Below are 14,263 nucleotides of genomic sequence, written 5' to 3'. Positions count from 1 at the left end.
TTTCCTCTTATAAATATAATACTCGACCACAACGGTTCACCGATTGGTTCTTACCCTGGATGCGTATTGGTTTATTTTCAAGACTGAGAAATTTGCTTTTAATTGAATGACCTAATAATAATTAAACATTTTGGATTATCTACAGATGTGGATAAAACAGTTCCCAAATACTTTGACATTTGCTATCACTGCTGCCGATTCTCGCATTTTTTTCTTCTTGCATTTTCTGTAGACAGTTTTCTTTAACGCTGGTGGTCTGTAACAGCAATTTTTCCTTCCTTCCGCAATAAGCAGATTTTTTTGTTTTCAGACAGGCATCGGTTAATGGGAAATCCTGTTAATTCGCTTTTGAATAATCAAGAGGTGATTATAATAATGCCAGAGTTATAGCATTTAGAAAGCGTAATTTTGAGATTGACCTCACGCGTTACATAACGTCGACGCGGACTTAAGGGGACTCATACACCTTAAAACCCATACGATGTTCGAATAGGTGACTGTTGCAAGCATTGGGGTAACTTATTTATTTTAAAAGCAATTACTTCCAACTTTTTACAGCTGACTACATAATATAGCTGCTTTCTGAAATAGTAATCAGAAAGTTTGTGTTGCCACAAATATTTTCATAATTTAATCCGCTTTGTTACAACATTTTTCGTCATGTTTCCAACTTGCGCGCACAGTTTAAAACATTCTGTTTCATAATTTAATTCCATATTTAATATATAGCCTTTATAACATTTGGAAACTACTGTGAACCTAAAATTCTAAAAATTTCATGTTAAATTTTTATTTTATTTTGAGTTGGATTTATAAAATGTATTTTATTAACAAAATTTGTAATGTTTTCGTCCGTAAAATTTTTCAATATTAAAATATTCATCAGGTTGTTGGTTCAGTTACAAAATAGTGCCCATATAAAGCATTCCATCCAATTTCAAGTATGTACCATTAGCCATTTTTAAAATATCATGCGCGCAAGGTGGAAACATGGCGAAATATTTTGTCACAGATAGGATTAAATTACAAAAATATTTGTGGCAACACAAACTTTATGGTTACTAGTTTTCTAAGCAGGTATATTATGTAAACAGCTGTAAAAAGTTGGAAGTAATTGCTTTTAAAATCAATAAAATATCCCAATTCTTGCAATAGTCACACATTCGAAGATCATGAAAGGTTTAAGGTGTATGAATCCCCTTAATGCTCTTTCTTAGGGTGACGAAGTCGTGCGGTTGTAGTTAAGTGTCCTTACAGATAAGCTTCTTGTTTTAACATATGCGATATCGCTGAGTAAAGAGTATTATTTGATAAAAAGCTATGAATTTAACATGTATCCTTCTCATTTGTCCGATTCGTTCAAGAGAACACGAAATCGGGCGTGTTCCTTCTTTTGCTGCACTGATTCGCTCCCCTACATACTCGTCCGAAATAAGGAGGGTCTAATTTCCATGTGACAACATGCTGCTGAAATTCATATCACTGTTACTTATTATCGCGTCTCTACAAGGTGAGTAGCCAACAATTTGTGATCTGCATAATATAAGTATTCATAGCAATTAAATATACTGCAGCTGTGAACTTTGCATTTTATAATCAATGATATACTAAAATTACGGCTGAGTTTCATATCAGTTATTAAACTATAATGCAAAATGAAGAAAAATTATTTAGCATTGTTTTTATTAATATTACTGATTAGTTTCATATGCATTGTTAAAGTTTGAATTTTGTTTAAAATTATGCTAAATTATTATGCAGATTGAAAGCTGTTTGAAATGATATATGACCTATAAACTACCATATTAATCATTAACTGTTCATCTATTAATGTATATATCGTGTCCACAAAAGGCTTCACACGGAATTACTTTCGTAATCGTTGTTCATAGATATACACTTTCAAATATAAAAAGGTTTCAGAGGTTGCAAATATTCTTGTTTTGCATTTCTTAATTTTAAAAAGTTAATTTTATAAAAAATTACTCATTATTAGAAAAAAAAGGTTTGACTTCTGTACGACAAAAATTAACCGAAATATTTAATTCGAATCTTGTAATATTTGACATAATTTTTCCCTCACGTAGAGGGGTCAGTTAATAAATAAATTAGAATAATTTGAGGATGATTTTTTCCTCTTAAATACCCTTCAAGGATATCCTTTCGTTCGTGATTTACTGGTGTGTAACATTCTTTAATTTATAATTTTGTTACATTTTGTAAGCGAAAGAATTTTGAAACAGTAATTTACAAGCTTTCAAATGCTAAGACACGTTATAAACATTCTCAAGTTTTATTAATCGTACTCTAATAATCATACAAAAGTTATTAAACTAAAAATATTTTTGTTGTTTAATTAATGCCAAATAATGTTACGAATTGGCTAGTGTTTCTTAGAAGACGAATTCCAGAAGATTCTCTGAATAAAATCTCCTTCTCTCTCTCTCTCTCTCTCTCTGTATATATATATATATATATAAGTCTGATATTATATTTTTAATTACGGGAAAAGGCAAATATTTCGCTCTTGAATTTGTGTAAGGAGACCTCTATATGACCTCCAGTTTTGAAATGAAATAGCTTAGCCAGTTTCCTGGATTTATTTTCATAATAAGCTCAAACTTATCCTAAATATACCCATAAAATAAATGTATAAAAGGTTATATTTCATTTTTTTATAAAATTAATGTTTTTAAATTTTTAAATGAAAAACATGAATATATATGAGATCGTTTAAAACATTTTTATAACAGGAAACATATGTTTACGGCCAACATTACGAAAATAAAGGCCACTGTCGGACTTTTTGTGTACATATATTTTTATTTATTTATCATTAAACTACTTTCTTGCCAATAGCGCTGAAATTTACAAGAAAAATTTGTCAGTGCTTCCCACTCGTCCAAATGTTCCGCCATCATTGGCCGTCCACTATTACATAAAACACACAACGACGAATCAGCTAGTCCAATGCGAAATGATTCTGTAGACAGTCACGCCCCTTCAATAGTCTAAGAGATGCAACCGCAACTGTTCGCGGGGAGTCAGAAACAAAAGCTGGGTTTGTTGAGAGAACACTCCAAGGCTTGGCATCACAAGCCCGAGTGGTAAAATCTCTAAAAGTCTTTTGATATGTTAGCGATGTGAGAACCTTAATAGAATGGAGGCTTGCACTCGTTTTTGGCTTTTGGAGAACCGTAGCCCCCTTTTACGCAAGCATATCAGCTATCTCATTCCCATAAATACTGAAGTGTGAAGGTACCCATTAAAAAGATATCTTATGGGAAAGTTCTTTTATGACTTCCTGACACTGTTGAAGGCAAATGTTCTTACACTCTTGGTAAGAGTAGATGGCCTGTATTGCTGAAGTCAAATCATACAGCACAACACTCCACCCCTGAACGAGCTCTATCTCAATGATAATTGTGGGAGAGCCAACTGAATTGCTTTCAGTTCTCCATCAATGCGTGGATCAATGCGTGGAGTAAGCCCCTACAGGTATATAGAAACTGAAAAGCTTGCTAAAAACTCGAGCTCCAGCCCCCCTGGATCCTTTCGTTCAGAGAGCCATTCGTGTATACATGCATCCATTCCTTAGCCGAAAAACATTGCTCTATTGTTTCCAAAGCTATAGCTCTTATTTGCTCTGGACTCATTTCCTTCTTATCTACTTTCATTTCCAGGTCCAACCGCACATCAAGGAAGCCATAATCCAAAGGATTTAGCAAAAACAACTGTGCCGGTTTCAGTGTTCTTATATGATTGTATTGTACTAGGAGAGAGACACACTGAAGAAAGCCATTTTGTGTCTTCAGATTTCGTTGCTTATTATAATCATAATTCCTCCAATGAGGGTTACTTGGTAGTCGAATAAGTCTCTGGAAAAGGATGAAAGCATTTTTCTGAATCAGATTTGTTACAGGTTGGTTTGCCGATACTAAATGCATTGCCAGAATGGAATTCATTTTAACCGCTCCGTTTCTAATGCGCAGTGCCTGATTTGGAATACCTCTTGACATTGTATCACATCTCGTGTAGCCGAGATCAATATCCCACCGCAATAATTTAGTATTGGTAATATGCATTTTATACGTCAAGTTGAGAGTCTCTACCACAACCCCATTTAACACCTGCTAAGCGTTAAAGAATAGGTAATCTACGCTTTGCCTTAGCAACTACATGCTATGCATGCTTTTTCCAGCTTAAGCGCTTGTCAAAAATGCAGCCAAGATAGGTGGCACCATCCGTCTGCTGCAAAACCGACTTCTCATACATTAGTCTAGGAGTAAGCGTTTTCTGTTGAGAGAGAAAAACTGACAAGTAGTCTTCCCTTGATTAACTCTCATATTATTAGCAGAACCCAACTCCTCTAGTCTCTTAAACGCAGAGTTTAAGATTCGGTTTAAACCATTTTGATCTTTTTTGTTAGCTCTGGCCCATACGACAAGATCATCGGCAAAAAAAGCAGTGTTCGCGATCCCATTTGATTTCAAGATGTCTGGTAGATCGTTAATGAAAATGTTAAAGAGAATAGGGCTAATAACCGTTGTTGACTTGTAGAATGGTAATTTCTAAATTCTGCTTGTTTGGAACTTTTTATTGACACTAATTTATGAATGTATAGTATTCACTTCTTGTACTCTTTTGCGCCATAAAGGTAAAAAAAAAATGTAAGAAGTGAAATTTTAATGTAAAATAAAGATAAATGGTATGTAAGATTTTCTTTTCATTTAATAGTTGCTTTTTATTGTTGTTTATAAATTAAATTTAAAATAAAAAACTGTTTTTTGAAGCTTCGGTGAATTCTCAACAAACTGAAGAAGCAACCGAAGATTCTTACACGTAAGTAAAAAAGAAAAAAAAAAATTTTTCATTCTATGCATTATTTATGATAAGAACGACTATATGAATAAAAGCTAATAATCAATGCTGTAAAAAAACTTAAAAGAAAATACGGATGCAGATAATTAATTTCTGACTTTGTTACACACTAAAGTACAATTTGGGTCTTATCGCTTAACCAGCGAATTAAAGATTCCTTGTTTCGACCACAGCCGACGAAAAGGACATTTCAAAAATAATTAAATAAACTAGTATCCAATGGTTACACAGCCCAGGTTCATGCGAAGTTGGCTTACAAACTGTCTGGCGTGGAGATTCAATATCGGCAATTATAACGCAAGGCCGAAGACTACACTTCTTATCTGAGCTAGGAACATAGTAACGTGGATTCGAGAAGCAGAATACGTTCTGTCTTTCAATCTAAAAACCTCATCTTAAACATATCTAACATCTCAAAACATCTTTACACGTGAGCTAATTTGTATTCTGGCATGGAAATGCAAGGAAGAAGTGACAAAAAATTCTAAATCATAAAAAAACTGTTTAATTAACATTAAAAGAATCTACAGGTACTTATACTGCAGTGATGTTCTTAAACTCTTCAAAAGCTTGAATAGCCTCTTCGAAAGGGTGTCCACATGATAAATGATGATTTTAAGAAGTATCCTTATAGTTTTCTTTATTTTAGTGATGTTCTTCAACTTCTATTTGCTTGAATAGTCTCTATCAAAGAGTCTCCGTAGTGAAGTGACATTTCTGTCAGTGGTAATTCTATAACGAAAGTGAGAGACAATTCTGTAATGACTTTGTAAGGTGTATTTTAATTTGATAACAGTTATTTTAATTTTAAAATATTTATTTTAATTTTAATTTTATAAAAGTATAGAGTCTAGGTTTTCTTTAATAAAATAAACTAAGTCCAAACTCCGTGCAGATGTAAAGCGAATTATCTCTGTGCTTAAATTAACTGCAAAGTCTTAAGAAGGTTTAAACAAACCTTTTTATTAAATCAGAGCTTGAACATAAAAATGCATCTTTCATGCTACAAGTCAACCAATACTTGTGGTGAGGTAACTTAACAATGAAATTCAAATTTAAAACTAAATCTAACAGCCAAAGTAAACTTGATTTCAAGCGAATATGGCTCAAACTTCTCACCGGTACAATAATTTAAATGTTGGCAGCTATAAAACAAAGCCGAAGAATTGCAATCTTACCAGAGCTGGCGCGACTTAGTAACCTAGCCTCGAGAGGCAGAAGCACGCTCTGTCTTACAATCCGGAACAGCTTAAATATTGTCCAACCTGATTTGCGTTCTGGCAGGGAAACGGAAAAAAGAAGTGACAGTAAAGATCTAAATCATTAACTGATTAAATTAACATAATGGAACATTACAAGTTACTCGAGGGTTAGGCACTCCAAGTTCCTGCGCAGCTCCAAGTTTGCGTAAAATATTCGACTCTTCCAAAGATTAACAGATCGCTATAAAAAAATAAAAAAAAGAGCAGGTAACAGAAAGAGTAAATTAACTTATACCTTACTTATTTATATGAGCTATATGCCGTGATAAAAAGAGGGTCCGGGTTCAAACCCTGGAGAAGGCATGGTTGTTTTTAAATGCATAGTGTATTCGTGGTATGTGGGGACTTAAAATATTGTTCAGTCGAAATTTCTCTCGAGAGGTTGTTGTATGAGAAAAAGGGTTGGGAGACTGTCAGATCCATAACCTAGGAGGAGATTCTCCTTTAAAACCGGAACCGAACTGGGCAGATAAGTTGTTAGCCATAATAATAATAAATAATCCAAGTAGAAAAAAACTGACAAGTAGTCCTGCCCTGATTAACTCTCATATTATTAGCAGAACCCAACTCCTCTAGTCTCTTAAGCGCAGAGTTTAAGATTCGATTTAAACCATTTTGATCTTTTTTGTTAGCTCTGGCCAATACGACAAGATCATCGACTAAAAAGGCAGTGTTCACGATCCCATTTGATTTCAAGATGTTTGGTAGATCGTTACTGAAAATGTTAAAGAGAATAGGGCTAATAACTGTTGTTGACTTGTAGAATGGTAATTTCTAAATCCCGCTTGTTTGGAAGCTTTTAACGCCAGTCTCTGAAATTTTAATATATTACGAACATTTCCCTTCTAACTATTGAGCTTTATGTTACCAAATAAAAGAACAGACCCATCACAGCGAAGCATAAAATAAAGTGACATTCAGTTTACGATTTCACCGAGTCAGCTGTCTATTAACCTTCTTTATTTGTTTATGGGGGATTTGAAGCCTAAGCAGTAGCACGGACAACAATAAGAATGCTCGAGTTTCAAGTTAAAAGAAAGCAGAAAGGAAGATATTCACTGTAATGTAATATATAACGAAGATATTTCCTGTAATGTAAGGAAGATATTTACTATAATGTACCATTTATTCTTATTGGATAGTAAGTTTCTTTTAAAGAAATGATATGGACACAGTTGCCTGCAGTTTATCCATGACTACTTTTTATTTGTTACATTCTTACTGTAACCGTAGCTTTCCAAAAATAAATTATTTGCTTAATTTTCCTCTCTCGACTTTCGAATGATAAAATTGATTAAAAAAGGAGGAAAACGCGAGGATACACAATAATACTTTACTATAGGTTAAAAAATATTGTAAATGCTATACGTATTACTAATGCTACATAATAATTAAAATTTATTATGATGCAATTAATTTATTTCATGAAAATGAAAAATTTTGAAAGAAATGGAACGTTTGAAATATCTGCATTATTTATCAAGAAGTTAAACTTGTTCTTCAAAAGGCATACCATTTCTTTCTCTAGGCTTTATAAGCGATATATACTGTTAGCTGTTTTTGCAATGTGTTAAACGTAGTAAAAACTGAGCTAGAATTGTAAAAGATCCCGCTTTACTGTAGTATCTCAATTTACTGAATCAATAGGTTGATTAGCAGAGATAACCAGCGTTGTGTCGATGGTTGCAGTGTTATTTCAATAGCACAAGTATGCACCCCGGTCAGATGAAGATAAAGTCATGTCTATAAGCGTTTTTAAACTAACATGCTGGCAACATTTGACTTTTTAGACGAGATTTTAATGTACCCCAAGATTTTAATGTACCTGCATCGGGAGTTTATTGAAACATGAAAAAGGCTGTACATAGGCAATACACGGGGTAGTACAAAACTAAAGAAACAAGCTTTAAGGGATGGCAGGACATACTAAAGTTAGTACTTTTCATCACAGAATTCATGGTCGCCGGTTAAGCAGTTAAGGTGCTGCAAGATGTTTTCCTTCTCTTCCACAGACTTTGTCTTTCGCAAAGCAAAGGCAGATTATGATGATGTTAGCCTTCTCTTCAATCGTACGCGGATTCATTCCACGTTGCTAATAGTAGGGAATGACTCCTAAATCTCATGATTTAGCCTGTTACTCTACGGTGACGTGTTTGCGTCATTGAAAATAAAAGCATCGAGCGTAAAAGCTATCAACTCAAAATTATCAAAATTAATGTCGTGCCACAGCCGAGGAGCATAAAGAAATAAAATATACGGTAAATAAAAAGTGAAATACAAAAACAAAATAGTTATGTAAAGAATAATGGAAGTGCTTGCAAGAGCAACTGCTTTTTTATATGCGACTCCTGGAACAGCCCTATGTCTTTGCATTACAAAAAACTATTTGTTTAGGGAAGCAGAAAGCTCTATTCTGTCCCTAACTGCTTAACACTTCAACGCAATTGACTGCATATCGAATCGGCCAGTCAGCATATTATAAGCTATTAGAAATACCAAACCCCATCATCCCATCTTAAATATAGAATTCAACAAGTACTAATAAGTTGAAAAAGATCAGCGCTTTTTTATCTTATGGATCAAAGGACAAAACTATATGATAGATATTAAAAAGCCGATAAACTTGCAAGAAAAGATGAACAAGACATGCAACAATAAATAGAGGACTTATTGTAAACACCATTGCTAATAAGTCACTTTACTAACAAAGTGCGGCAAATAGCAATGACAACGGGAGTGGGATGTCACAGAAAAGGGAAAGGACGGCTTTCTATATATTTGAAAATTGTGCACCAATAAACTAATAGCTACTCCACGAATAAATTTAATGCTACCAATTCTAGTTACTTTTACTCCCGAAGCATTTCATCAATAGATACCTGTCTACGCGGCAAATTAGAAACTATCTGCATTTTGTATTGAAATAATAATGAAAGACTTCGATATTCGGTCTTCCATCACAACTGTCTCCTAAATATACAGCCTTTCTCATCAAAAAGAAAGAACGTAGAAGAAACATCACCAAATAATGAATTTGGTTTCGAACACAGGCACAGATTTATATCATCCTAGATGAAGAATTTCTTAAGAAAAATTCCAATATATGTCAACAGTTTTTTTTTTCCTTTTCTTCTTTTGCATCAAGTCTATCGCACGCATAAAATGCATTAAGTCATTATCCTTCGTTTTATAAATTCTTCTATAAGTTATATTAGATGAGTAATCATCCAGCTAATTCATCATCAAAAATCATCCTAGGCAGGTAATCATCAAGCATTGTGTCATCAACCGTATGTATACTACGTATTCATTCTCACAAATCTTCTCAAGCGCTGATGCTGCAGAAGACTCTGAAAATGTGTTTAACTCGTAGAAAATTGAACTCATCCTATGTCTGAACTCAGCTATTATTGATCTAATAAGCAACATTCTGCGATGAAAGGTTTTTTTTGGGGGGGGGGGGTATGCTAGTAACATTATATGCATTATAAGGAATAAAAAATATATTTAAGTATAAAACTCTATATTACATTATAGGTTTAATTTATACCTATAACTCAGGAAAGTTTTTGTGTTTCAGTACCACGCCTCAGGTACATTTCATATATAAAGTGAAAGCCCTGAATACGGCGCTGTTTTATGTTCTGGATGGTCTAAAAGAGGATATAAAAAACGGAGAGGAAGTGAACATTAGCCCCATTTATAGGGTAAGTTACAACCAATGACATACATTTAATTTACCCGATTTAACACCGCTTTTGGTACAGATGCGGTGTTCAGTATGATTATGACAATACATAAAATTGGCCTAAAATTTCTATTAAGGAAATGATATGACGCAACTGGATATAAGATTTTATTTGAGAAAAATAGCATTTCGCAGGATATAATTTTTTATAGGCTATTAATAACTGAGATTAAATTTTAATCTATTATGTAATAGCTAATTTGTAAAGGTTGTACTTTATAATACAATGATTTTTTTTAAATATAGAAAATGTAAAATGGTGTGCGAAATTACAACATAATATGACAAATAAAATAATTTATAACAGCTCCTTTTGATTTAATAATGTTAGCTGCTGGATAGCAAAGCAGTAGACGAGTTTGTGTGTTAATATACCCGTTGTGACATGCTGGAATAAAAATCAATAATTCTACTGCATTAGCCAGTGTTATATGAAAACATTTAAAAGCCATCTGGGCAGCCTTCCAAAAATGCAATACGGCCTTTAAATCCATATTACTGGCAGCCAGGCCAGAAAGGGGCATAAGAACATTTACTTGAGGGTACAGGAGAAACTTGAATTATTTCCAAGTCGCATTTTGCTTCTGTGCTGCTGAAAAAATGCCCCAAAACTGTTGAATTGGAGACAGCTTAAGAGGTCTGAATGTAGAATTTGTTGAACAAAGAAACGTACTGAATAGATTTTCAGTTATTTCCCTGTTACTTGTGCATTATATAGACTGCCTTTATACCGCTGGAACAATCTATCTGCACACAAGTATTATATAGATTAGAAACGACTGGAAAAGTCAGCAACTATGTTTATGTTATCGGAATTTATCCAGTTGGACATCTTTAAGTAATGGTCAGTGTGATTTTAAGTGAAACACTCTATACCATCACAGATGAATGACTAACCTATAGGACACCTTGCTGTCATAAGGATTCCATTATCTCTTCCATCCTTTTCCAAATATGAATGTAATCATCGGCCTGAAAAAAACTGCAAGAGAGTCGTATCACAGAAGGCAACATGAACGCTCTCCTTCTCGGCGAAGTATCGATGTTCTTCTGCCTTTAAGAGGCACCCGATATTGTATTTAACACGTTGAGCCCAGCTGGCCGGCGTCGGTCCCTGGGGACACTGGAATTTTCGTTTGGCTGGCGTCGGTTCGTGGGAGCAACAGTATTAACATTTGCGACCATGAGCTTTGTCACGCATAGGCAGGGCTTGTATGTCGGTAGCAGCCGACAAAGTTCACCAACAGATAAGCTCTACTCAGTGCATGAAGTAGCGGATCACCCTGCAACATTGCACCGCTTGATCGCTCGCGCCGGCTGAACTGAAAAGACAGCAAATTCGCCGCCAGGTTCAACGTGTTAAGAGACGCACTTACAGTATTAGGTGAAATTTTATGTAATTCCTCAATTTTTCACTTACTGCATAATTAAGCATGAAGCAGACTTTTTGTTTCATGCCCCCTGAGCAATTGTGCACTGATGATTATTTGGCTCACTCAAGGTAGTAAATTTGACATACCAGCTCTATAGAATATTGCAGACATTAACCGGATGAAGAGGAGAGGTCGAAGACCTAAGCCGTATAGAAAATGTTTAAGACACTCTTGGAAGGACAACGCAATCTGGTTTTCTCCGCTCAGTCGAGAATATGAAATCAGCGTTGCTGTAGGAGTGGGACTATCTGTAACAGAAACTTGCAAACTGCCTCATATTCAGTATGAAATGAATTACGCCATGAAAGCTGCATGATTGTTGAGGGGACAAGACCTCCTATTAGCCTCATTTTTTGCTCAATCTTACTACTCCTATTGGAGACATTCTTGCTCAGATGAGCCTTAAGCAGGATCATGTGTATGTAACATGAATGTTGTAACACCTTTTTTTTTAATTATATCAACCCATGTCCTATATCCATACCAAACTTCATTAACACCTCTTTGTCCCTTCTGGTGATAATAGACCAAATGCAAAAGATTTCTCAATTTTGAACACTGGGAGGAAATGGAATACTTCACCTTTTCTGCTACGTCATCTTCCACAGGAAAAGAGTAAGCATTTCATTCCATGCAGCACTTTTTCTAATTACAATATCCACTTTTTTTTTACATTTACTTTATGCAAAATAAATCCGATACAATTTCTTATGGATGGAAACAGAAAATTAGTTTTACAATTTAAAGTACCAAAATTAGTCCTTTGCTGATTTCCTCATCCATTTCCATTCATCTAATAACTATACAAGGCTTTATTTTGATCAACCCAACTATTTCATTTTTTATCTTTACTATAGCTTCTACTTTCCTCAGATTCCATCAGAATGCAAACTACTGAAATATAAACTACTGAAAATATAAAGAAGATTGCAGTTTCGAAGTTTTACATAAAGAGTTTCAGCGTTAGTTTTCATGCTGGCAAAATTTAAACTATTGGCTTAAGTTTCTGCTTTACGCGATCTTTTGCACTTAGTTTTGGATGAACCAATGTTTAGGTTAGGCATATTAGTAGTGCACTCTCTATTTATTTTATTTTGAATGGGACCTTTAGTTATCCACAACGCAGGAGACTTTTGCTTCTGTTAAATTTTTAGTTTGTATAACTGTGAGGTCGATGTGTAATACAAATTTTACTTTCAAGAGAAATATAAAGATTTATAACCTCTTTACATTGAAAAGCAGATAAAAACATCTTAACCATTTTTATATTAAAACTTGAGTAGTGCTATTTTTAATGAGACAGACGAGATGAAATGTCATCTGACATCACTTAGGGTTACGTTGAGTTTGGTACTTTAAATTGTAAACTAATGATCATTCTGTAACGTAAGTTGAAACATTTTTAAAATAGCAGAATTATTTTCTTAAAACATATCGAAAAATGTTTCTCGCAAGACGGCGGAAAGCTGTTTGTTAGTGTAAAGATTGTTCGTGTTACATCTCTGTATTCAGATATTCTTCTCTGTATCTACTGTTCATATGTAAACAATGAATATCAGAATATCGAAAGAGATTCATGTGACGGGGAACAACTTTCTGCCGTTAAAAAGTTAAATTTAACAAATCATATAATAAATAAATCGAAATATAAAAATTAAATAAAATGGTAAAACCAAATGAAACTTAGCAAAATGAAACTGAGACCGCTTATACAGCTCATAATTTCTAACCTCAGTTTCACTAATTATTTCCAATTAAGTCACCAGCAACATTGTTTCCAGTCATGCTCATGGCCATTAATACTGGCACAGGGGCCGGCAGTATGTTTTCTTGAGTAGCCATTTTGGTGCAACGCCGTAGATGCCGAGAGAAACTTGATTGGAAATATATGAGCAAGAAAAGTAAAACTTTTAAAATATACAGTGAAATTAATTTTATAATTAGGGTCATTGATTTATCGTTGGAAAAAAGACATAATTCCCTGAGTTGTCTTGGTAAATAGAGAAAACGACACTTTGCAGTTTTAACTTTAAAATAATTTCGCTCTTCAGAATTTTGAACTAACATTTTAAAGTAAAAAATGAAGGGAGTAATAAGGATATTTCGATACCTAAATTGTTTATCGGCATTGATAAGAAGAAGAAAACGACTTAAAGTAACTTGGAAAATGACTTGGCGCTATGTTCTAGAAGCCCAGTTAAACTTATAATAATTAAAAATTTGACTTTCTAGCTTATAGTTTGGAATGGGATTCCCTTTCAGTCTGTTTGTCTGTAAATGTTTAGGGAAAGTTGCATGAAAATAATTTAAAAAGGAACAAAATAATTTAAAAAAGAATTTATTTAACATGGAAAGAATTTAAAAAGGATTCTCTTATCATGAAATTAAAAAATAATAAGAAATCCGAGTGGAAAAATTTGGTAAGAATGAGATCTTGAAAAATACTATTTTATTGAAATTTTAAAGATTTTGTGCTTATCAAATTATTCCCACTTGCATTGCCAAAATATTTGTGAAACTGTATTAGCCAAAATAAATCTTAGAAATACACTCTTCTATGAAATTATTACCTGATAAAAATCAAAGAGAATGCAGTAAAGATATCTTGCCAGATTTTAAAAAAGCTTATATATATATGTATATTTTTTCAGATTCGGATTCTAATGCTAAAAATTAAAGCCTTTGGGGGAGAAATAGAAGAAACAAACCTTTCATTGTTAAATGAGATACAACCCAGCCTTCCACAATATTTAGTAGAAGATATGAAAAACGCCGGTATCAGCTTGGACACAGAATTTCTATCTTTGAAGGAATCGACCCTATTTCCTGACAACGTTTCATTTCAATGAATTTCGCAAAATTATTATGCACATAGAAGTGTAGCATATAATATGACAACTGTTGTATCCAAACTGTTCATTAAATTATTTACTTGGCAA

The 14,263-nt window shown here is 33.7% G+C and overlaps 1 protein-coding gene across 1 annotated transcript; it reads left to right on the top strand.

Moving 5' to 3' along the window:
• Positions 1–1,323: 1,323 nt before the first annotated feature.
• Positions 1,324–14,263, top strand: LOC118193667 (uncharacterized). The gene is made up of 4 exons (XM_035364786.2): positions 1,324–1,510; positions 4,794–4,842; positions 9,724–9,850; positions 13,976–14,263. Exons 1-4 carry the CDS (start codon positions 1,462–1,464, stop codon positions 14,171–14,173), a joined length of 423 nt encoding a protein of 140 aa, XP_035220677.1. The 5' UTR covers positions 1,324–1,461; the 3' UTR covers positions 14,174–14,263.

The sequence above is a fragment of the Stegodyphus dumicola genome, chromosome 10, assembly GCF_044657685.1.
Source record: "Stegodyphus dumicola isolate Sdum_Otavi_A_Nest chromosome 10, ASM4465768v1".
Lineage (NCBI taxonomy): Eukaryota > Metazoa > Arthropoda > Arachnida > Araneae > Eresidae > Stegodyphus > Stegodyphus dumicola.
The sequence above is the reverse complement of the archived record's forward strand: the minus strand, read 5'-3'. Positions and strand labels throughout refer to the sequence as shown.

What these genes read in the sequence shown, in the direction of transcription:
- LOC118193667 (XM_035364786.2), top strand. Translation starts at nt 1,462, where the DNA reads ATGCTGCTGAAATTCATATCACTGTTACTTATTATCGCGTCTCTACAA. An exon ending in TATTATCGCGTCTCTACAAG is followed by an intron (nt 1,511 to 4,793) that starts GTGAGTAGCCAA and finishes TGTTTTTTGAAG; the next exon opens with CTTCGGTGAATTCTCAACAA. An exon ending in ACATTAGCCCCATTTATAGG is followed by an intron (nt 9,851 to 13,975) that starts GTAAGTTACAAC and finishes ATATTTTTTCAG; the next exon opens with ATTCGGATTCTAATGCTAAA.